This window comes from Chenopodium album, chromosome 5, assembly GCF_948465745.1.
Source record: "Chenopodium album chromosome 5, dcCheAlbu1.1, whole genome shotgun sequence".
NCBI lineage: Eukaryota > Viridiplantae > Streptophyta > Magnoliopsida > Caryophyllales > Amaranthaceae > Chenopodium > Chenopodium album.
Window position 1 is genome coordinate 71765836 of NC_137838.1, and position 24347 is coordinate 71790182.

Sequence of the window (24347 nt, forward strand, 5' to 3'; positions counted from 1 at the left end):
AAAGTAAAGGTACTAACGGCAGTTACCAAACGTTATATCTTATGTGTCAATTACATAAATATTCCTCGATAAACATGAACTTTAAGGTTATAAAGTTGTATTTTCTCCAATCTTAACTCCTTTTAGCCATAACTCTTCCTCCCATGTCTTCTCTCTCCTCCAATTCTTCCTTTGGCTTCATTTTGGTGAAATAACTCTAAAAGAATAAAAGTAATCACACAAAATTCAACAATCAAAGATCAAGTTCAACTGCAAAAACTCATGACAGTGACATTTAAAGAGAGATAATTGAAGTACCTTTTGAATGGTTGGATCTATATGAACTGTTCTACATACAACCCTAGGTAAAAATATATAGTACTCTAATAGTCTAGTGTAAATATATATGAATTGTTCTACATACACAAAAGACACGAAAGCACGCTGACCTCCTTAGTGTTAAATGACGCTCGTAACTTTGAGAGTTGCACGCACCTTATCGCGCACAACTTCCAAATTTGTTTCACTCTTGCGAGCGACGGAGCTCTCGCTCGACCTAGTCGTAAGCCTGTCTTATGTGAGCTCTAGCTCACTCACATAGGAGCTATCCAAATTCATCGCAACCCTTCAACTTGCTTGCAAACTACTAAAAGTTACCTAGTGAGTTTATAGCTCGTTACTCTAAGACCCAAAATCAGATTCAAGGCATATTTCTTACAAATAATACTTCGTATTAACATTAACAATTACATTTCCACCAAAAAAAAAAGAAAAAAAAATACAGTACTTGATTCAATATTCACCAAAGTCCTAAAATGACTCGAAATTGACCCGACTCGAAATTGACCTCACATGAAATTAACCTGATTTGAAGTGACCTAACCTAAAGTAACCTTACTAGAACCTGACTTGACCCAAAGTATAGACTAGGTATCTGACCCAATCCGATTATCAGTTGACCCGAAATAAAAAACAAGCCAATTCATAACCGAGGCCGAGCTTGATCTAACCTGAACGATCCGATTGGTGAGAGAATCGCAACTAGCAAGATTCCAAATATAAAAAAAACTACAAGGAAAAAAAAAATTATGCAATCATCAATCAATTATTCAATTGCGATTCACAGCTGACACTAGTCACTAGTAGCATCCCACTTCAAACACCATTTTGCTACCTTCAGATCATTGCGATTTTTTCTGGGACATTTTTGGGGTTAGGTGCAAATAGTTCATACCAAGTATTCAATTCATTTTTAGAAAACTTGATTAAATTTTGCTCTTTTCTTAATTTATAAGATTCCTCTAAAATTTCATATTTACCCTCATATACATTCTACCCATTAACCATTTTCAGATCTTCAGGTTAGTCTCTTGCTAATTTTTTTATTCAAATTTCTTTAATTTTGCGCTTACCCCTGTTTTTCTAATTGGCCAATTGTAATTAACTTCAATTTTTTTTTGGGAAATTTATGTTATTTTCCTGTAATTAAGATAATTTGGAGATACCCTTTAATCAACTTACATTTTCCAGGAGGAGCATATTCTTAATTTTTTTTTTAATTTTTTTTTTTTTAATATGCTAAAAATTTGAATATACATAATAAATGGTTTTACAATTTGATTACTGATACAGTGATTTGGTCAATTATATTATTATGAGAAGAATATAGTAGTTTTATTGAGAAATTAGTGTTTTGGAAAATGTTGGTGATGCAAAAAAAGAATTGTTCTTGGTCACTTATTGCTGTTATTGGGTTAGTAATATTGTTAGTCTTTCTAGTTCAATTCTTTTGGTTACCTTACAAACCTACACTAGATTATTTTAGTATAAAACAAGCTCAAACTACATGTATTTCATCAAATATATCAACCAAAAATGACACTCAGCATAATGCTGGAGCTTTCCTAACGGGTCTCGACTTGGCCTGTCGATTTCCGGCTGATTTGCATAAGGCAGTTGTTTACCGTGGTGCTCCGTGGAAGGCCGAGGTTGGGCAGTGGCTTTCCGGTTGTGATTCGGTTGTTAAGGCAATAAATGTCACTGAGGTATTATTCCTTACAATAGTATCTTCCTGAATTGGAAGATTTAGTCGGTTTAAACTTTGAAGTATTGTTGACTATTGTATATTGTGATGGTATTTATTTTCAATGCAAGTGTATCATGTTTCGTTTGTGGTTCAATTCATATCTGTAATTCTGTATGCAAGATATTTGGTGTGAGATAGTTTATGATACTATGATAGTTGTGCTAAGTGGGTGCTATTTTGACAATCTTGTTGCAGATTATTGGTGGGAAGGTCTGCAAAAATGATTGCAACGGTCAAGGGGTTTGCAATCATGAACTTGGACAGTGTCGATGTTTTCATGGATACAGTGGTTAGTGTTTTTAATTCCTTATAAGGTCTCAATGTGCACTTTATTCCATTTTAAGATTTGTTGATTGACTCAATTAAATGAAATTTACTTAAGCTAGCATAAAATCTCAATGTGGTCAGTAAATATAATTTCAGGTATTTTTGTTGCAGCAGAATTTTTTTTATACATACCCAATAATGATGGTTGTTTTCATGGCATAGGGGAACAGTGTTCAGAGACACTGTATTTAGCTTGCAACTATCCAGTAACTCCTGATCTACCCTATGGTCGATGGGTCGTTTCTATATGCCCGAGTAAGTGTGATACAACAAGAGCTATGTGCTTTTGTGGAGAAGGTACAAAGTATCCATATCGTCCTGTGGCTGAGCATTGTGGATTTAAGATCAAGTAAGCAAACATAAACAAGCTATATGCGATGCCTTACTTATCCAGCATTCCAGCCTGATACAATGGTTTAAGTTGTCTCATTTCATCTTTCTAGTGCAAGTGCTACACCTCCATCAACTGACTGGGGAAAACCTGATCTGGATGTATTCACAACAAATAATAGCATGGTAGGGTGGTGTAATGTGGACCCAGAAGAAGCATATGCTGGAAAGGCTAAATTTAAAGAGGAATGTCATTGCAAATATGATGGTCGCATTGGGAAATTTTGTGAATATCCAGTTATATCCACCTGCATTAATCAGTGTTCCAGCCATGGCTATTGCCGTGGTGGATTTTGTCAGGTATCTTGAATTCCTTGTCTAATTAAAATGGTCCTTGATTTGTAAATGTTTCCGTAATTGACAATGGCCTATTGTGAGTCCTTGTCGCCACTCCAATACTGGGGAAGCTTGTATGAAAGTGATATAACCAAGCAAGGACTGAAAGAAAATTTCATACTTTTTGAAGAATAAGATTGTAGAAGTCTTTGACTGAAATACTGTTTGAGAGTGAACCAGAGATCAGGAAGCCAGTGGCAGCTTAGCAGTTCATCTATGAAAATTCATAAATGAAGAAGACTATTTCCTATTGAAGATCTTAAGTTTGCCTCTGTAATCTACTGGAATGGCCAAAGAATATAATTATTTCATATTTTAAGGGTTTCTGCTGCTTCCTCAAAACCCCACACCAGTGAAGTCTCTAATATCATCTTTGTTGTTTATCTTTCCTTTTGAGTTCCTCTGAATAAGCATATCTACTGTAGTGTAAAATTGCTGTACTGGCTTCCTGAATATAGCTGGTTCACTGTTTATGTGTCCTTATAGAAAGTAGCTACATGCTTCACAAGTTCATAGTGTTTCTTGACTTGGCAACTTCTAAATTCTGGCTTTGTTATCAGTGTCATGAAGGCTGGTACGGAGCTGATTGTAGTATCCCTTCAGTTTTCTCATCCTTAAGAGAGTGGCCTCAGTGGCTACGTCCATCTAAGATTGATATGCCTGGTTATGCACATGCTGTAGAAAGTATGAAGGGTCTTGGCGCTGCAGTTACAAAGAAAAGGCCTCTGATATATGTCTATGATTTGCCTCCAGAATTCAATAGTCTTCTCCTTGAGGTGGGTGAGGTCAGTGTTTTGTGCAATACCTTGTTGATGCAAACTTTCTTAAGCTTTATGCTGTTTACAGGGACGCCATTTCAAGTTTGAGTGTGTAAACAGACTCTATGGTGAAGGGAATGCTACTGTCTGGACAGAACAGCTTTATGGTGCACAGGTATTTTGTTTCTCTTCAAATTCTATACATTATTTTGATGATAATAGATGCTATATATAATATATTAATATATACAATTTTTCCTTGCAGATGGCAATCTATGAAAGCTTTTTAGCTAGTCCGTATAGAACTTTAAATGGTGAAGAAGCAGATTTTTTCTTTGTGCCGATTCTTGATTCATGTATCATTACTCGTTCTGATGACGCTCCCCATATTAATTTGCAGGTATGTTAACTACAGTGATTGTGACTCTTCCTTAATGTCTATTTATTCGTATGAGATCTTTGGATCTGTTTTATCTGTTAGAATGTTGCCTTTGCTTGCCTTTCCCAGCTTTAGCCTTTAGCAAGTATTAGCCTGTGTCTTCCAATGTTTTTACGTTTGAGCATTGAGCCAGAAGTTCTCTTGACAACCTAGCCTGTGTCTTCCAATGGTTTTACGTTTGAGCATTGAGCCAGAATTTCTCCCGACAACCTTCAAAATCTGGTGAGGTTCCTCTGATGAATAAGTCAGAGTAGTTATGGTGCAGGCAGTCTGATGACTGATTCTTTTGCATATTGAGTCACGTGTTTTAACTTATCAAACCATGCTGATGTACTTTTTAAACTGTCTATTGCACTTACTTAAGTACAGAATATCCTTTTCTGCATTTGATCTCTACATGCTAAAACATACTTATTAATTTATTATGGTGCATCTTGGCCCATTTTTCAATAAAATATTTCATTTTTTGTGGATTCTGGAAAGTTTTTATTGTTTGTAAAGGTTATCTATATGTCTTGGAATGTCAAACCAAAAATGGCTCCCCTGGATTAGCTGTGTACAGAAATACACTACGGAGTATTTAATTTTAATTCAAAATCTTCTTAAAATCCCAGGTTTTATCTTGGCAGAATTTTAGGTTAGCTTTATGATTGTTGAATCAAAGCATGGGTTACCAGTCAATAACATCAGTTCTTCGTGTTCTGCTTTCTCTAGTTTTGATGATCTTGGCCCTCACTTTTTGCAACTTCTAGATGCAAGACATTACCTGGTGGCTTCTTAGGGTAATATATGGATGTAAAAGATGGACGTTATCCATTTTTGTACCTGAGGTATGCCAATATTCCACCTTGTTGACCTCTGATTATCATTCCACTTTAGACATGACTCACCACAAGTTTCAAAAATAGTTTTATTTTGGATACTTCTATTAAGTCTCCAATAGATTTATGATGTGTCTCTTTAAGTTCTGATTGCAAAATATCAAATTCAGCTCATTGTTTTGACTTATTCTCTCTACAATAAGCGTGGAACTTAATTTTCATTTTGTCTACCTCTGGTTAGGAAATTCTTTTGTACCTTGTTGGTGTTTCCACTTTGGTTCCTCAATTTTCTGTGGCTAATCTTTCTTGATATCGCCATTGTCAACTTTCTTCTTATGTGCTTCCTTCTTCTGTGTCTCAAGTTTTTAAATATTCGACTGTACCATTATTTTTAATCCCATTTTAGGTTATGTGTGCTTCTTCTATACCGATTAAAAATTTTTCTAGTGTTTTTTATTATGTTCTTCATATGTGGATCTAGAATGCCAGAATGAGTATAATTGCCTTATATGTGGTAGTATCTCATCTTATTTAGCAGGTATTTTTCAATATTTTCCTATTTCAAAATTAGCAGTTTGGAAAAGCTTAGGAGTTTCATGAGATTTGGAATTTAGCTTATTTCTTAATTTCCTTTTTTTTTTTTTTTTTGTGTTGACACCTAAAAATGTCTCCCCGAAACCAAACCCTCAAACAGTTCTACTTTCACGCCTTAGTTTAAGGACAGAATCTCGGGTAAAGTACGGACTCCTTGGAGTGCTTAAAGGAAGTATTTTTGAAGAATAAGGAAGTATTCTTGAGGATCATAATAAAGATTGGCATGGTTGAGGATCATATTGCTGATGGAAAATCATGGGAAAAAAAAAGGACGCGTGACGGAAAATATTGCAGTGACACGACAATCGTACACGTGGCATGGCGTATGCGCGTGACCTGCATACTTTCAGCAAATATTCCTGGCATCTTTCACTGAGTTTGGATTATTTTCCGCCACTTTTTGACAGTTATTTCTTCATCGAAAACTCGCGGGAAATTCTAAACTGACATTTAAATGGTACCAAAATTAGCATTTTACCCCTAGCAAGCGTCAAAATCACATTTTTGATTTTCTAAGCACCTAATATGGTCGGATAATTGACTTGAAGGTCTAACCATCTACAGCCCACGTTCGGGGACAAGCGAACAACCTACTACCCACGTTCGGGGACAAACGAACCATTTACAACCCACGTTCGGGGACAAGTGAACCATTTACAACCCATGTTCGGGGACAATCAAACCAACTACAGTCCACGTTCGGGGACAATTGAACCATCATCATTTTAGTGATCATCTCCCCAACGTAGATGATTCACGGCACAAGGTTTTCGATACAGAGAGACATGCAATCTCATCATTAGACAAGTTTTTCCTCAAGCATGGAAAATTTTCGGTCGTTGCTACCTCTCAAGGCGAAGAAGTCAGCGATTATATCATCTATCAACTTTCCTCAAGCATGGAAAGTATCATCTGGTGGATTTCTTCGAGAAAACTGCCAAATTCATTTGTTGACTTTCCTTAGGCATGGAAAGTATCTCAATAAACATTATCATCTGTCAGCTTTCCTCAATCATGGAAAGTATCTCAACAAACATCATCCGGCGCATTTCTTCGAGCATAGAAAACTGCCAAATTCATCCGTCGACTTTCCTTAAGCATGGAAGGTATCTCAACAAACATCATCCGTTGGATTTCTTCAAGCATAGAAAGCTGAGCGTAATTAGGGTTAAAATGAATCTGGATGTAAAAATGGAAACAAAGTCCACCGCATCACGACATCATGTGCCGCGCCACGGTGAAATTTGCTGCGTCGCGACATATTTTACTGTGTCATAATGCTCATGCCGTGACACGGGATGGTCCCGTGTGTCAGACTTCACGCGTTTTATCTTTTAGGTCTGTTTCTTTCCCGTGTCACCCCAAGTTATCTCGTGTCACGACATATTTTGCCATGTCGCGGCAATATGATGACGTGTCATGACATTTAATTTTAGGGTTATCTATTTAGGGTTCCGTGTGTTCCATCTACTTATTTTCCCTTTATATACCCCCTTCATTTCTGCAGTTTGGGGCATCAATTAATTCTCTCTTCTCTCTTTAATGCCCTAGCCTAAACACTAGCCTACCTTATTCTTCAAAAATACTTCCTTTAAGCACTCCAAGGAGTCCGTACTTTACGGGTTCTGTCCTTAAACCAAGGCGTGAAAGGTAGAACTGTTTGAGGGTTTGGTTTCAGGGAGACATTTTTAGGTGTCTACATGTTGGTAGGATTTTTAAAATCTTTGACATTTGGGATTTCTTGCCTTTTACTAAATTTTTTCAGAATTGGTCATTTAAATTTTTTTTTTTTCAATTGTAAGAAGTTTTCAGGTTTTTATTCCAACTACTCTGAAAATCAAAATATTTTTGGAACTTCAAAATTATTTGTTAAATACTCCAATTGGAGGGATTATTGATGATTGATAACTAGGTTTGGCGGGAGAATAAGTTGAGATTTTTTTTTTTTTTTCTAGCTGGGCTACTAGAGAGTACTAGGTTATCAAAATCGTAATTTTATTTTGAATTGTAAAAGGATATCTAGAATTGAATTGTAGAATCGAACACGCATAACCAAGATGTCATACTCAAATTTCATTGCATGTGTTAATATGATAATTTAAAAACCTAATTATTGGTAGGAAATAGTTGTTTACCCACTAAGCAGTCAATAATTGACAATATAGGCATTTTTAAATTTATGAGGTTTTTGCTAGTTTACAGAAATATGATCGTATGGCCATACATGAGTAGTAAAAATCATAAGATTCTAATTGAATTGCGATTTAAATAATTATGAGAGATTAAAGCTACTATCTTTTAGGTAAGCCAAGTGTTAAGGATTGTGAAACTTGAATTCATTGAAGTGTAAATCACAATCATATAGGTCACTGAAGTGGAAATAGCAAGAATAGCACTAAAGTGGAATCTGCAACACCTTAAGCAACCAAAATGGAAAATTTCTCATTCAAGGAAATAAAGCAAACCATGACAAGGTCAAAAATGAAATGTAAAGACTTCTGCCAATTTGGTGCTCCACATATCAACTTTCTATCCAAGCGTTCTGCTTGTTCATAGTATTTCTTGTTCACTTTTGATCCTTTGACCTTTGTACTAAAAAAAGCTTTATATTACCGGTGTTCAATGAACTAATGAAGTAGAATTTGTGGATTTGACTGGAATGCTCATGCAATTTTTCACTTTCAAACAACCATTGTGGTTTTTGCTATTTTATCCATATTTTCTGTAACACTTGTATGTTTTTTCTCAGGAATATAGGGGCATTAGGAGCTCCTTCACTTTGGATTTCTATAAAAGGGCATATGATCATATCGTACACAATTATCCTTATTGGGAACGTTCATCTGGAAAGGATCATATTTGGGTATGGTGCACATAAGAACTTCTACTTTTATATTTGAAAAAAAATGAGAGGTACTAGAATTTGAACTCTTATTGTTGTGCTTATGTTAACGATGGCTGATTATGATGTCTTTTATGTTTCTGATGCCAGAGTTTCTCATGGGATGAAGGTGCGTGCTATGCCCCCAAGGAGATATGGAACAGCATGATGTTGGTTCACTGGGGGAATACTAATTCGAAGCATAATCATTCAACCACTGCCTACTGGGCTGACAACTGGGATGACATTTCCATTGCTAGAAGAGGCAATCATCCCTGTTTTGACCCTAGCAAAGATCTTGTTCTTCCTGCTTGGAAACGGCCTGATGGGAACTCCTTTAGGGCTAAACTTTGGGCAAGGTGCTCTTCTTAGTAGAGAATTGAATCATGCTATGCTCTTTATGCTTGTTTAATTTTTATTGTATGTTAGTACCATGCTAAAGCAAATCACGATTATGTTTTTTCTTGTTTTAATGCATGTGCATTATCAATATATTGATTCATGAGTGCTTTCTGCTGCAGGCCTCGTGCCCAGAGGATGACACTTTTTTACTTTAATGGGAATCTGGGGTCTGCCTATGAAAATGGCAGACCGGAAGCTACGTAAGCTCTCTATACTGACCAACTTTGTTATCCATAAGGCTGTATTTAGCAGTTATTCACTTCTTTTGGTAATTTTACAATAATTCCAATCAATCAGGTTGCTGAAATAGTGTTTTTTTTTTTTTTTTTTTTTTTTTTTTTTGGTAAAATTCAGATATAGCATGGGTATTAGACAAAAGTTAGCAAAAGAATTTGGTTCAATTGTTGATAAAGATGGGAAGCTAGGTAGGCAGCACCAGAATGATGTACTTGTGACACCTTTACGCTCTGAAAAATATCATGAAGAATTGGCTAGTTCTGTTTTCTGTGGGGTCTTCCCTGGAGATGGTTGGAGTGGCAGAATGGAAGATAGCATTCTCCAAGGTTGCATTCCTGTGATAATTCAGGTAGTTTTGGGTTCTTGTCATCTTATGATAATTTTGTTTGATTTTCTAATGGTTTACAATTGATAGGCGTGTTGCGTACCTAGTAAAAATAACCTATTTATTCCGACCACTATATAGACGGGTAAGTAAGAGTCGGATCCCAAGAGACTAAGGATTAATTAATTAAATTGACTGAAGCTAATATTAAGCAAGTAACCAAATCAGTATTAAGAATTCTATAGTAAACAACGCAATTAATTTAAATAGGAAGAAAATTTGATAATAAAAACATCTAAGGTCTAGGTTCACCATGAATTTAATCAATGTAATAGCAGTTCTATTCCTATTACATAATTGAATTGATTAGAGGAAAAGTAATCCCTAAATAATACAAGTCTCTTCTGAGTTATCAATTGCTTCCCAGATTAACTATCAAGCCTACTTCCATGGAATAGATCAAACAAGGGAAATTAAACTCAATACTTCGTACTTGACTTCCTAATTATTCGTTTGACTATTTCCACGAAGAACTTCAAGCCCTTAAGAAAATTTGAAGTAACCAAGTCCCGTTAAAACCCAACTTCCGTTGTGAAAGAAACAAAGGGATGATAACAACGCTAATTTTTATGCTTCTTAGAGGCACATCCATGCCCTCTTCAAATCTGGAACCAGTAGCTTTCAGGATAAAACTTCCTCAGTGAGGCACGGACGTGCTCCATATGGCATGGCCGTGTCTCCCTCTGTAGCGCACAGTAGCGCTTGTCAAGGCATGCCCATGCAAGGTTGAGGCATATGCTTGTCACCTCTAGACATATGGGGCTTCAGACGGCATGTCCGTGCCTTCATTGGGCTACTCGGCATGACATGAGCGTGCCGCATTTGAAATTGCTTTTAATACGTTAGTAAATTTTTTTTAGTCAAAGTTAATATATGAATAGTGGGAAAAGTCAAAGTATTGTCAATTATTCTAGAATGAAGGGAGCATATGCTCTACTTGGCACTTGCACTTCCAATCATTTGAAACTTATTCAATTTACAAACTGGGCTATCTGAACCCACTAACTCCAAGTTGTATTGGTTCTTGATGATTTAGGATGGCATCTTTCTTCCATATGAGAACGTTCTCAACTATGAAAGTTTTGCTGTTCGGATTGCTGAGGATGATATTCCAAATTTGATAAAGATTCTCAGGGTAATTGTCTGTCCTGTTCCTGTGTGTGTTTCTGTAAATATTTCTCAGTTGTGCGTTATATTAAGTCTTGGGCTAACTTGTGGGCCTGTATTATTGTAGGGGTTTAATGAGACAGAGATAGAGTTTAAGTTGGCTAATGTACAGAGAATCTGGCAGCGGTTCTTGTATCGTGATTCTGCCTTGCTTGAGGCTGAGAGGCAGAAATCTACCTTCAATCGTGTTGATGATTGGGCTGCAGAGATGTTACAATTTACTGAAGATGATGCCTTTGCCACACTTATACAGGTTTGATATGTTCTCTACTGTGTGTCTCACCATGTTGAATGATCGTCTCATCTACTTTCTCTTTTCATCCACATCAATTGCATTGGATTCCAAACTACTGGATTATAGATTTTTTAAATTTAGGCATAATATTTTAGTTTGTTGAATGGAGGCTTTTGAAAATTTGAAAAGAAATGAGCTTAATTACAAAAATAGTTCATGAAACAATTGGATCTCTCTAAACATATTTCTTTCGATAGGGGTGAGCAGAAACAACTCATAGGAAAGACATTTGGTCCATGTGGTCAAGGCCGACACTGGGGCAGTGCAACCGCACAGGGCCCCTAAATATATAAAATGCTTTTTAGGCGTAACATAAAAACAAGTTTCTTTGGTTCCGTGGTAAAGCAAATGGGCAGAGGTCTGGAGTTTGATTCTAGTTTCAGTACTTTTTACTAAAAACTTCTACATTAGAGGTGTCAAAACCACACTCGACCCGACCTGAAAAAATCCGATTTAGATTTCGAGTCTCATACACACAAAAAAATAGCATGACTCAACTTTAAAAGTTGACCCGACCCAACCCAACCTCACCAAATCCAATCCGAACATCCGAATGACACCTCTATCTACGTATAATGATGCTCCAGTTGTACACTTGTATTCCATTAGCAGAAAAGTCTAGAAACATTATTTCCAGTCAGTTTTTTTTTTTTTTTTTACTCTCTCCTATCTTAATCTCACCGCTTCTATCTATCTTCTCTCTCATTCTCACAATTTTTTTTTTTAATTTTTGATTTTTATTTTTTAATATAGAACCTCATTTTTTGTCTTAGACATTTGACATTTTGACAAGGTTATGTAATCCTTACCTGACACTACGATTTTCACCTTGACACCTCAATCATCTTGATCCACGTTTATAGAAAAAAAAAAAAAAAAAAAAAAAAAAAAACCTTTAAATTAGAGGGATAACAAAGAGAGCCATTCAATATGTGCTTGAAGATGGGCTTGAGATAAAGTTTAAAGCAGAAAACCTTACAATAAGTTACCAATAATCTATTTCTTGTGCATTTGTATCAAAAGTTTGAATGTGAATAGACATAAGACATTCAAAATTCTTAGATCCAGGGATATGTTTCATCAATACCTTTTTACCATACAAGGACTGCGTCTACGTGTCTTTAAATTTGGAATTTGGAATTTGGTTTGTCTAACTCTTGTATATGACACTCCATGCCTGGAGTATCAAAGCAGTCCAGCAGTAACAAGTTACTTTATGAGTAGAGATTTATTTTAGACTGTGTATGATTTAGGCAAATTTATAGTTTTGTACTGTATACACTGACCTTAGCTTTCTTATTTGTTCTACTTAGGTTTTGCATTATAAGCTGCACAATGACCCTTGGAGGAAACAAGTTCCTCAAAAAAGGAGGGACTCTGGTCTACCAAATGAATGCTTGATAAATAGCTAGCTGAGGTCTGCTTGAACTGGACCTGCACGCCATACTGAATGGTTAACAGCCGATATTGCTGCATAATAAAAAAAAATAAAAAATAAAAAATGAAAATTTAATACAACCACTACTTGTTTGTTGCTTGGAATCTCCCACAACTTCGATGCAGCATGATATTGATGAGGTTGAGAGGAAAGCAAGACAAAAACAGAGAATGGGAGGAAGGGGAAGATATATCATATATACACACAAAAACAGAGAAAGAGGGGGTATATATACACTTGTATAAGTAGCCAGAGCTGTAAAATATAGGAAGCGCATCAGCAAATGTGTACAGTTACTAGTTTTTATTGGTATCTCAATTCTTTTGTTGACAATCCTACTCAGAGTTTATTCGTGTGAGGCATTGATCCTGGCAATAATTCACTTGAAATAGAAACTTGTGACTTTTGGAGCCTATTCGGAATTTCAATTATACAAAGGGCCTATTCGACGCTAGCGCTTGAGGTAGAGGCAGTGGTTTGCTAAAGTCAAACACTACTTGAATATTTTTGTAGTGTGGTAAACTAGCCTCTATCTTCCTGTCTTTCATTTTCTTTTTGTTTTGGTTTGGTTGTGTTACATATGACTAATGTAAGTTTTGGATATACTCCTTAGAATGTTTGGGTGGGTTTTGGTATACATGAATGATGGGCTCTTTTCAATGCTTAGAATATCTAAACATCTATGCATAAGTTGAGATCATGATCCCCTAAATCTTTGAGCACATAACCAATCAATCATATGAACTTATGAAATGCAAATCATAAGGTCAAAAAAAAAAAATGAACCTATTTCAGGGAACTGATTTGCTAAAGGTGATTCCTTGCTCTTTCTGTATAACTTTATTACGTGCCCTTTCTCTATATAGCAAGTATGGTGAAACATGAAGTACAGATTACCAGACATCACATTTATGGTACCTACTCATTTCAGAATAATTGTCACGTTTGACATTTTATTTTATTTTTTTAGTTCGTATTCATATACATAGTATTAACTTTAACTATTGTTTTTCTTATTAACATAATTTTAACAAAGTTTATCATGTTATTAATATAAAATCGAAATACAACCTTTCAATATATTTGTATTTGTTTTTTTATATTTAATTATATACTTACTCCAATTTCAAATTAGATGACACGGTTTGACTTTATACACTATTCATATAACTTGTTTTGATTTCGTTTTGTGATTTTGTATTGAGAAAAAGTATAGTGATGTGTTAGATTCGTCTCAACACCTATTTTTTAAACATCAAACTTTTATAATTTTGTGTTGAGCATCAAATTTGTTAACGCATATATTTCATTTAGACACGTTTGTCAACACCTATTTTTTAAACATCAAATATTTATAATTTTGCTAATTGAAGTTCTAACCAAGTACTCGTATTCAGTAATATTTTGAGTTGTTAGTTGTAAGTAATGTTGGGATAATTTGACCTAGTGACTTCAAGGTTACAAGGTGAATTCTTACCTAACTACTACATCTGTTACATATTATGTGCAACTTTAAATATTTTATCTCACAAATAATGCCCAAAAGTTGCACATAATATATAATAACATACAAAGTTTTGCTTGAACTACTCTAAAAACAACGGTTAATTTTTAAACCAACCTAGTGCTCTCTCTCTCTCTCTCCCAAACCCTACCGCTTTCCCAAAAACTGCTCCGGCCATGAGGCTCGCCGGCGGGCGTGCGGCTCACCGCCCATGCCACGGCGTCGGCGAGCCTCCGATCTACTCCCTTAGGTTGTTTTTTTCCTTTCTTGTTTTTGTTTTCGTTTTCGCTTTGGTTTTTTTGTATTTCCGGCCTTGCAACGTGCACCGCCTCCCCTTTTCGGCTGCGTCAGTTCCTCACCGGCCTTGCTGCCGGCTTGCCGCCGGTTTTCGTCTCCGCTTCCCCGCCGTGCCTAGGCCCCTCCGTTTTGTCCGTCATCGCGATGTTGTTTTCGAGAACGAGGAGGGTGAGTTTTCTCCCTCTGAGTCCCTCGCGTAGGGCCGTTCTTAGTCTGGTGTCTCCAGCCGTCGTTGCCGCGGTTCAGGGGTGTGTGGGGTTTGGGTTTCTCGGGCGGGTATTGGCGGTCCGGGTTTTACTGTCAGGCGGCATGTGGGTTGGGTTAGTTGGTGAACCTCGGAGCTTTGGTGGTTGTGCTCGGAGTGGCGGCGGGGTGGGTTGTTAGGGTTCCGTTCGTAGTTCTTGTTTTTAAGTTTCTTCCTGTTTTTTCTATTAGTGGTGTGTGTAGTGTTTGGGTTTCCTGTTTCCGTCTTTGTGTGTTATTTGGGTTTGTTATTTTTTCTTTTTGTGTGGTGTGTTGGTGTGCTATGGGGTGTGCAAATCGGTGTACCGATCTTTTGGTGCAGGATTTGAGCCGGGTTTGTTGGCTATGGGGCTTTGGTTTGATCTTCTGTTGGTTCGGGCTAAAGGGTTATGCTTCCATGCCGATATCCGTGTTTAAATCGGAGATTGTCTTGTCAATGGTGAAGTGTACGACACCAATTTTGATTTCAGGTCGAGGTGTACAGGATTCTGAGCCAATGAAGGTTCTCGTCAGAAACTACAACATATTGCCAGACCCCCTTGCAAGAGGCTGCATAGGACAGCGTTATATGAGCCAAGGGTATTTCAGAAAGTCATTTTGCGCGTGCAATTGTAGTTTCCTTTATTTCGAACTAGTAATTGGTTCTTTTGTCTTTGCATTGTTCGATTACGATTTCTTATGTAAGTGCCGTATGGCTTATTATTAATGAACTTTAATCTCCCCCCCTTAAAAAAAAAAACTACTCTAAAAACAAGAAGTACTAAAAAAAACATAGAGTACAAGTAGGGCACGTCAATTCGGGTAAATAGTTCGGATTATAATTGGTTTTATCATTTTCGGGTTATAACGAGTCGGTTTATAATAGATTGAAACTAATTAGCAGGTTGTTTTTGAAAATCATCGGGTGAATTTGTTTGTTTGTTTTTTTTTTTTTTTTTTTTTTTTTGCGATTTCTATTTGGGTCGGGTTGTAGTGGTTACGGGTCATAATCAATTTAGGTTGAACCAAGTCGATTTGAAAAATGGGTTTAGCAAGTTCAAAGCGGGTATCGGTTCAAAACAGTTCGGGTCCTAATCGGGTCGGGTTGTAATTGGTTTGGGTCATAATCAGTTTGGGCTAAACTGGGTCGGTTAGAAAATGGGTTTCGGTTCAAAACAGATCGGGTGAAATCGGGTCCAGTCATTATTGGTTCTAGTCATAATCGGTTTGGATTGAACTTGTCGGTTTGCAAACGGGTTTACCCAATTTAAAGCGAGTTTCAGTCCAAATCATATTGGTTAAATCGAGTCGGGTCATTATGGAATCGAGTTAGGCCCTGTTCTCTTCACCTTAAAAAAATAATATTAAGTAAAAATAATTTCAGTTCAGTAAAAATAATTTCAGTTCAGTAAAATTAATTTCAGTTCAGTAAAAATAATTTCAGTTCAGTAAAAATAAGTTCAGTTCAGCAAAATTCAGTTTTATTAAAGAAGAATTATAATAGAAAATCAGTAAAAATAATTTTAGTTCAGCAAAAATAATTTCAGTTCAGTAAAATTAATTTAAGTTCAGTAAAAATAATTTAAGTTCAGCAAAAATAATTTCAGTTCAGTAAAAATAATTTCAGTTTAGCAAAATTAAGGTGAAGAGAACGGGGCCTTATTCAAATAAAGGGTAGGAAAGGATCATGTTATAATCAAGTTAAGTCATAATTAAGTTCGGTTTATCGAGTAGTGGGTTGAAAAGGATAAGATCATAAACATATTGGCGTACTGGTTGTAAATGTCACAGTCATAACAGGTCACCGGTAGTAAGCGGTTCGATCTCAACAGGTTACAGGTCGTAAACGGTTCGGTCTGAACAAGTTACAGGTTGGAAATAGTTTGGTCACAACGAGTTACGGGTTATAAGTGGTTCGGTCACAGCGGGTTATTGGTTGAACCGGTTCAAATTTATCGGTTTTTTGCTGGGTTTAAACATTTTTCTGTTTAAAATGTGTCGAGTTACTATCGAGTTTAGACGTAATTAGTTCGGGTTGTAACGATTTGGCTTAATAATGGGTCGGGTTAGTAATGGTTCACACAAATTCAGTTTAATTCAATTTCGGGTTAGAAAAAATTAGATCGGATCAGTTTTTAATTTTCCTAAAAATAGATTTTTAACAGTTCAATTCCTTTTCAAATTGATTAAAAAAAGTCGGTTTTAAGTACAAGTACATGATGATAATGTCGAATAGACCAATTTTATAACCGGTTCATGTAGTAATAGTGTAATACTAATACTTGGGACATCCTAAGTGTCCATTTGTTTTCCTTCTTAAATAAATAAATTACGTAGTACTTGGTCAAGTATTTATTCGTTACTAAAAAAATCAACATTTCCACGTCACACAATATAAACACATTCGATTACCTGATTCCTTTCTAAAACCCTTCACTCCCCACCCCAGCCAGCCCACCTTCCTTGTTTCTCTCTCCCCCAAAAAATGAACACTTCCGCCCTCCGACTCGACCATAACCCGGTCTCCTTCACCGGCTCAACTCACTACAACCTCTACAAAACCCCTTCTCTTTCTCGACCTTCTCGTCTTTCTAGAACCTTCCAGAAACCCTCCTCCTCCGCCGCCGCCGCCGCCGCCGTCGTCCGATGCTCTTCCCTGAAAACCGCCGTAACTGAGCCAACTCGTGAGGCAGTGAGTCGAATCGATGGGTTGAGTCAGGTTTCCGGCGTCTTGGGTTGTCAATGGGGTGATGAGGGTAAAGGCAAGCTTGTTGATATTCTGGCTCAGCATTTTGATGTTGTTGCTCGTTGTCAGGTTTCAATTTTTACTTTTTCTTTTCTTTATTTTATTTTATTGTTTGTTTATTAGTATAATAGTATTTCTGATTGAATGGGTGATGATATCTGAAAGTGATTTTTTTAATTTTTTTTTTATAATTATTATTGACATTTTAATGATGATTAAATTTGAGTTATAAATGATTGGTTTTTTTCTTCAATTTGATTGATTCTGATTCACATTGTTATAGACATTTATAAATCATTAGCTTAATTGATTAGCTCATTTTAATTTAGGTTTCGATAGTAGTCTTGTATGCATGGAAATTGGGAGGTGGAGGTTTTCTTACAAGGGTAGTGGGGGTGGAATTTGGATTGAATTAGTGTGGCTTGTTGGATTGTTTGAGTTTCTTATTTGTTGTGAATTACTCCGTAGCACTTTGTCGATTCGTTTCGAATTAATTGTCTTATGTAAATGAAAGTTGGGTAGGAATGAAGCTAAGGGAATGGATAGAATGTGGCTGTGTTTGGTAAACAGCTTATTTGACCAACATTAGCTTATTGACTATTAAATAAGCTAATTCGTATTTGATGGAAAGCTTATTTAATGAGCTTATTCCACTAAATAAGCTCTTTCTAATTAGGAGCCTTTTCAATTAGGTTATTCATTAATATATGGTGAAATGACACTTATACCCCCATTTAATTTAAAATCCTTCCTAACCTACCTATCCCACAATTACCTTATTGGTCATTTCACATACTCAAACAATTTTAACTTTAAGCTATAAGCTATTTACCAAACACTTTTATACAATTAGCTAATAAAATAAGTTGGTCAAATCAGTTAATACAATCAGCTAGTGAAAATCAGCTAACATAATCAGCTTTAGCTTTTAAGCTATTCACCAAACACGTATAAATCATTTCCTTATTTTATTGACTATAAATGATTAGTTTTTTAGGGAGAAAATAACAATATTTGAGATTTTCGAGAAGTCTTGTTATCGTATGGGGTATTGTTTACCTGTTGGTGTTTGAATTTTGATGGCAATGACATCTGTGATAGTGCCATGGGTTTCAGGAAGATAATCGATATAACCTTTGGTGCCATGGGAAGCCAATATATTTGGGTTTAACTTTTAACAACTAAGTTCTTGAAGTCAATGTTGGCAGCCATAATCACTTAAAACTGTGATTATTTACAACCCCCTGATTACACATGACTTACTCTTATAGTTTTATGTTATTTCTTGCATTTCCCATTACGTTGCGGTTCACATACCCCATTAATCTAAAATTAAATGAAGCACAAATCCATCAACTTCACAAATGCTTGGTCCTTACCCAACTAGGGTTTACTAATCCTATTGGATTGTTTAACTTTTAAGGAATTCTAATGTTATTGATTGGTGATGCATTGTATGCCACCTGTAAAGGCCTTTTGTGTGCTATTCTTAATTGCTTATTTATATACTTCATAAGACTTTTGTTTTGTTTTGTATCTTGACTTAGTCTGCTGCATCTTTCCAATTGACAATACTTTAATTTTCATTTTTTTAATTAATTATTTACTTTATAACTTCAACTTAAGTAGTTGAGATTGCTATAGTAACCTAATATTCTGATCCATCTCAGTAATTTGGTTTCTTTCTTCTATTTTGTATTTCTATTTGTTATTTTATTTTTGGTTGTTTATTTGTTTTAATATTGTATTAGATAGTTGCGTATTTCATTGATTTCTATGGCAGCCTCTTGATGTGATGTCTTCATGTCTAACACACTAACATTTTAAAACACATTTCTTCTTTTAATTTGTTGTTAGGGTGGAGCTAATGCTGGGCATACCATCTACAACTCAGAAGGAAAAAAATTTGCTCTTCATTTAGTTCCTTCTGGTATTCTTAATGAGGAAACTTTATGTGTTATTGGAAATGGAGTCGTGGTGCATCTGCCTGGACTTTTTGGTGAAATTGACGGTCTTGAGTCTAATGGAGTATCTTGCAACGGACGTATATTAGTTTCTGATCGTGCTCACTTGTTGTTTGACTTCCATCAAGAAGTGGATGGTCTTCGAGAAGCTGAGCTAGCTAAATCCTTCATTGGCACAACAAAGAGAGGCATTGGTCCTGCTTATTCAAGCAAGGTGATAAGGAATGGCATACGAGTTGGTGACCTTAGGCACATGGATACGTTTCCTCAAAAGCTTGAAATCTTACTGTTGGATGCAGCAGCCAGATTTAAAGATTTTAAATATGAGCCAGAAATGTTGAAGAAAGAAGTAGAAAAGTACAAAAGGTTTGCTGAGAGATTGGAGCCTTTCATTGCTGATACTGTTTTGGTCATGAATGAATCAATCTCACAGAAAAAGAAGGTTCTGGTTGAAGGTGGTCAGGCTACTATGCTGGACATTGACTTTGGAACCTATCCTTTCGTAACTTCCTCTAGCCCATCAGCTGGTGGAATTTGTACTGGTCTTGGTATTGCTCCCCGAGCCGTTGGTGATCTTATTGGAGTAGTAAGTTATATTTGTCATTATAGTTTTATTGGTTTGTTCTTTTATATTCTTTTATTCTTTGTAATTTTATATACATGTACAATTATTTGCTCACATAGGATGGAAACATGTCAACAAATTTTCTCATGGGTGAAAGCTATTTGGAGTGTGCTGCTCTATTCCTGTCCTCCTCTTATTCATCTTCACTGCCCATTTTTTCCTTTCTTTCAACATGTCCTCTTTCATCCATTTGTCATCCACTTTTCTCTTCATGGAAACCACCTTTCCTCCAGATTCTCTCTGGAATCTGCAGGGAGAGGGGGGTGGCCGGGTGGGGTAGCAGCTTTGTCAGTTCTTACTCCCTCTCCCTCTCTCTTTTTTTTTCCCTCTTCTTCTGATGGTATTATACACAAGTATAATACTGGAAGGGAATAGGTATGTTTGCTAGTGGTGAATGTGGTGAGGAGCAAAAGAGGCGGGGTGGTGATGGGGGGTTGGCAGGGTTAGAAATTATTTCAAACTTAATCCAGCTAAGAAGCTGATGTATCATATGCCTTTGGGGATGCTACCCTAATTCCATCAAGGAGCTTCCTAGACTGGAACTGGGGTGTATCTACCTTCAGCTAGCTTACAGAGCTACAAGATCCTTGGGTGTTTGGGAAGAGATTCAAGGTAATGGATTTCTCTTAGTGCCCACATACTTATTGATAGGCTCACAGATGCAGAGTATCCCAATCAGAAGCAAAGGTCTGCAAGAAGAAATAATAGGTATGGAGCCATGGAGTTAGTGAAGGAGATTATAGGAAAAAGGGGAAGGGGGGTGAGGGTGGTGGAGGCTAAGGGGGTGGAGCGGGTGGGCAAGAAGTTTAGTAATTCTCTATACGTGAATTTTGTAATTACTTCTGAGGTTAACTTTGCTGATGTTGGGACATGTGTGGCATAAGATTGATTGATTTAGTTCGATTTATGCTGGCTTGCTTCAGAAAAAATAAGTTCAGAAAAGATAATACTCCGTATAAGATTTAGATATAATTAAATTCAGGTAAAATAGGATCCAATAAGTTCAGATAAGTTTAGTCAAAAGAAATTCCAGTAAATTAAGACAAGTTATGGCCAAATTCTTTCTGAAAAACTCTAATATGTTCAGAAAAAAATAATATTTGATAAGTTTAGACTAGTCAAATTCAGCTGAGTAATATGCACACTGAAAGACCCCCCCCCCCCCCCCCCCCAAACCACCGCTCTCCCATGTCCCAACGCAGAGGTTTAATTTGTTAATGCTTGATTGCTTTCTTCTTACTTACCCTGTTATTTCTTTTGCATCAGCAGTTTCAAGACTTTCAACCTGTTTATATATACCTGCAGAGGTTTCTAATAACAGTTTTGATTTCAGGTAAAAGCATACACCACACGTGTTGGCTCTGGTCCCTTCCCTACAGAGATATTGGGTCAGGGTGGGGATCTGCTGAGGTTTGCTGGTCAGGAATTCGGGACAACAACTGGTCGTCCTCGTCGCTGTGGTTGGCTTGATTTGGTTGCATTGAAATTTAGTTGCGATATTAATGGCTTCTCTTCTTTGAACCTGACAAAACTGGATGTTCTATCTGATCTTCCCGAGATCCAATTGGGTGTTGCATACAAGGATGTTGATGATACTCCGATCAAATCTTTCCCTGGTGATCTACGTATCCTTGAACGGTTGAAGGTGAGTGGATTTTCTTGAACAGCTGCTGTAGAATTGTGCTTAGTTGAATAATTGTCCTGCAGTACAACTATATTTTATTTAACTCGATAGTCCATAAACATTTATGGTGGAAGATTTTGAGATGAAAAAAATTCATGCTTGGAGCTACCCCCATTTCAAACTCCCCTGTCTTGAATTTTATTTAGCACTACTAAAACAAAAGTTTTGGAAAATGTATTGGTTACTCCGTATGTTTGTCCCTTCTACTTATGTTTGATCATATCATCTTTTGTTGCATAGCTGATGGCATTTTAGGATTTCAATATAATTCCTAACGTTGCGTAATTTGCCATTTGTTCAGGTTGAATATGAGGTTCTACCCGGGTGGAAGACTGATATATCATCAGTTAGAAACTACGCTGACCTTCCATTGGCAGCCCGTCGCTATGTTGAGCGGGTAGAAGAGATAGTTGGCGTGCCAGTCCATTACATCGGTGTAGGTCCAGGCCGGGATGCTCTCATTTACAAGTAGTGTGTTTAGATAAGATCGGATGTTCGACTGTCTTTTATCCTGTGGGAGTGGTAGGAGGAGACAGTTTGACCCAGTTATACCCTTTTAACTTCTGAGAGATAGCTGCAAGCAATCAAATCTATTATTTGTTGACATGCATTTATCTGCAGCATACTGTATACCCCTAATCTGATACAAAACTGATGCTGCAGTGATTTTAGCTGCCAAATATTTTTGTAGTTTTCTCTCTAGGTGTTAATGATTTCAAATATTCTGAGTTATGTTTGTATGATCCAATGATCTGCCTTTCCATTAGTCTCTTTCCCAATAACAGGGTAATGTACAACTGCAAAAGGTGATCTTTGTTGAGCATCAACTCTTTTTTTTTTTTTTCCTTCTTTTTTTAGTGATTTTCCATATTTTCATATAGCATTAGCATCTACAAAACAGTTCATGATATGATGGTATATTGGTATTATATAAACTGCCTGATACGGGATTAATAAGTTGCTGTCAGATTATTCACAACCCAATTTCATCTCACTGCTAGCTGAGACCTGAGATTGTTCAAGTAGTCTTTTAACTCTTCTGTACAAGATGATAAGCCTACTATAAAGACCCAAGACTAGTGAAAGTTGTGATTATTATTCATAATCGTTGACACTTTATGTTTCTTGAGGCGCCCCTGTCTATCTTTACGGTAAATCACTAGGTTAGTTTTATTTATTAATGGCAATTTTTCCTTTAAATTCTTCTTCTTCTTCTTCTTCTTTTTTTTTTTAAAAAAATTTTAATTTTAACATAGAAAAAACTAATATTATTGTGAAAGGTCAAGGAGAAAAGAGTATTTTATTGTTTTTACTGTATAGAAAAAACTGTAGTAGTTTTTATGAACCAATTGTCACTGGAAATACTATGCCCCTCAGCTAGTTAAAGTCTTGTGCCATGCACGGGTTTTATAATATTATTTAACGAACTATAACATTATTTTAACAATTATACATTAACAAAGAAATACATTTATAAACTAAAAAAAAAAAATTGTTTTACTTATTATATATATGAGAATTCATATTTATATGATAACTGATCTATAATTTAGAACATGTGAGTAAAAATTTAGAACATACGAGTAAAAATTTAGAACATCCGACTCAAATTTAAATTTAGAACATATGACTAATAATTTAGAACATATGACTAATAATTTTGAACATGTGTGTGAGCAATAATTTAGAACATCTGATTCAAGAATTAGAACATATGAGTAAAAATTTAAAAATTTTGCTTTATGAAATTTAGAACATATGATTAAAATTTAGAACACCTGATTTAAAATTTAGAACATGTGTATAAAAAATTTAGAACACTTGGTATAAAATATAGAAAATGAGAGTAAAAATATTGAACATATAAGTAAAAATATAGAACATGTGAGTAAAAATTGGAACATATGCTTTCGAATTTAGAACACAAGCACGTTTTAAAATTTAGAACATATAAGTTAAAATTTCGGAATAAGTCATTCAAAATTTATAACATCTAACTTAACTAATTTATGGTTTAGAACATGTGAATACTAATTTAGAATACCTGGGAAAAAGTTTAGAACATCAGATTTAAAATTTAGAACATATGAGTAAAAATTTAGAACATAAAAAGTGTTCTCACAAAAAAAAAATTCTCATGAGAGCCTTATATATATATATACCTTATAATGTCCCTATTTTGTTGATACAATTTTGACATACACATTTGTTTGTACAAATTTAATTAACTTCAACTTTATTTTTCTATATATAAAAATCAATTCTTTTTTAAAAAAAGTGAGCTAGTCATAGGTTTTTATTATAATATATAAGTAAACTGAGGAAAATAATGAAACATCAAATACTATTTTAAAAAATATATATTAGCGTGAATTATTAAGGTTTTTCCAAATAATAATATTAGCACGAGAATATTATAGAAATATTGGTGAATAATATTGCAAAAATTACTTAATATAAAATAAAATATATACATATAAGAATATTTCATTAAGAGAATATTACAGGCTATAAATACCTTTCACGGATAATTGACGAAATAAAAACAGACATAAAAAAAAAAAGGAAAGAAAAATTGGAGGGAAAATTTTTAACTAGTGAATGACATGTGTCAACATTAATTTCATCTCACTGCTGGCTGAAAACTAAGATTGTTCAAGTAGTCTTCTAACTCTTCTGTACAAAATTTTGAAGTCTAAATATGCAAGACTAGTGAAAGTTGTGATTATTAATCATTATTCATAATCGTTAATACTTGATGTTTCTTGAG

General features: G+C 35.6%; 2 protein-coding genes across 3 annotated transcripts; both read left to right on the forward strand.

The window, feature by feature from the left end:
* The first annotated feature begins 1001 nt into the window (after positions 1-1001).
* Positions 1002-13172, forward strand: LOC145630983 (uncharacterized). Of its 2 annotated transcripts, XM_081683095.1 has the most exons (15): positions 1002-2024; positions 2261-2354; positions 2555-2741; positions 2836-3082; positions 3679-3894; positions 3965-4051; positions 4142-4276; positions 5068-5145; positions 8480-8593; positions 8723-8970; positions 9133-9213; positions 9368-9599; positions 10672-10770; positions 10870-11055; positions 12411-13172. In XM_081683095.1, the coding sequence occupies exons 1-15, from the start codon at positions 1680-1682 to the stop codon at positions 12507-12509; spliced, it is 2448 nt and encodes an 815-aa protein (XP_081539221.1). In that variant the 5' UTR covers positions 1002-1679; the 3' UTR covers positions 12510-13172. The 2 variants fall into 2 exon arrangements, with proteins under 2 accessions (XP_081539221.1, XP_081539222.1); XM_081683096.1 differs by lacking the exon at positions 5068-5145 and having other exon boundaries at positions 1013-2024.
* A 3806-nt stretch (positions 13173-16978) lies between these two features.
* On the forward strand, positions 16979-22325 carry LOC145632232 (adenylosuccinate synthetase 2, chloroplastic-like). The gene is made up of 4 exons (XM_081684553.1): positions 16979-17373; positions 19162-19854; positions 21227-21538; positions 21879-22325. Exons 1-4 carry the CDS (start codon positions 17044-17046, stop codon positions 22047-22049), a joined length of 1506 nt encoding a protein of 501 aa, XP_081540679.1. The 5' UTR covers positions 16979-17043; the 3' UTR covers positions 22050-22325.
* The last annotated feature ends 2022 nt before the right edge of the window (positions 22326-24347 follow it).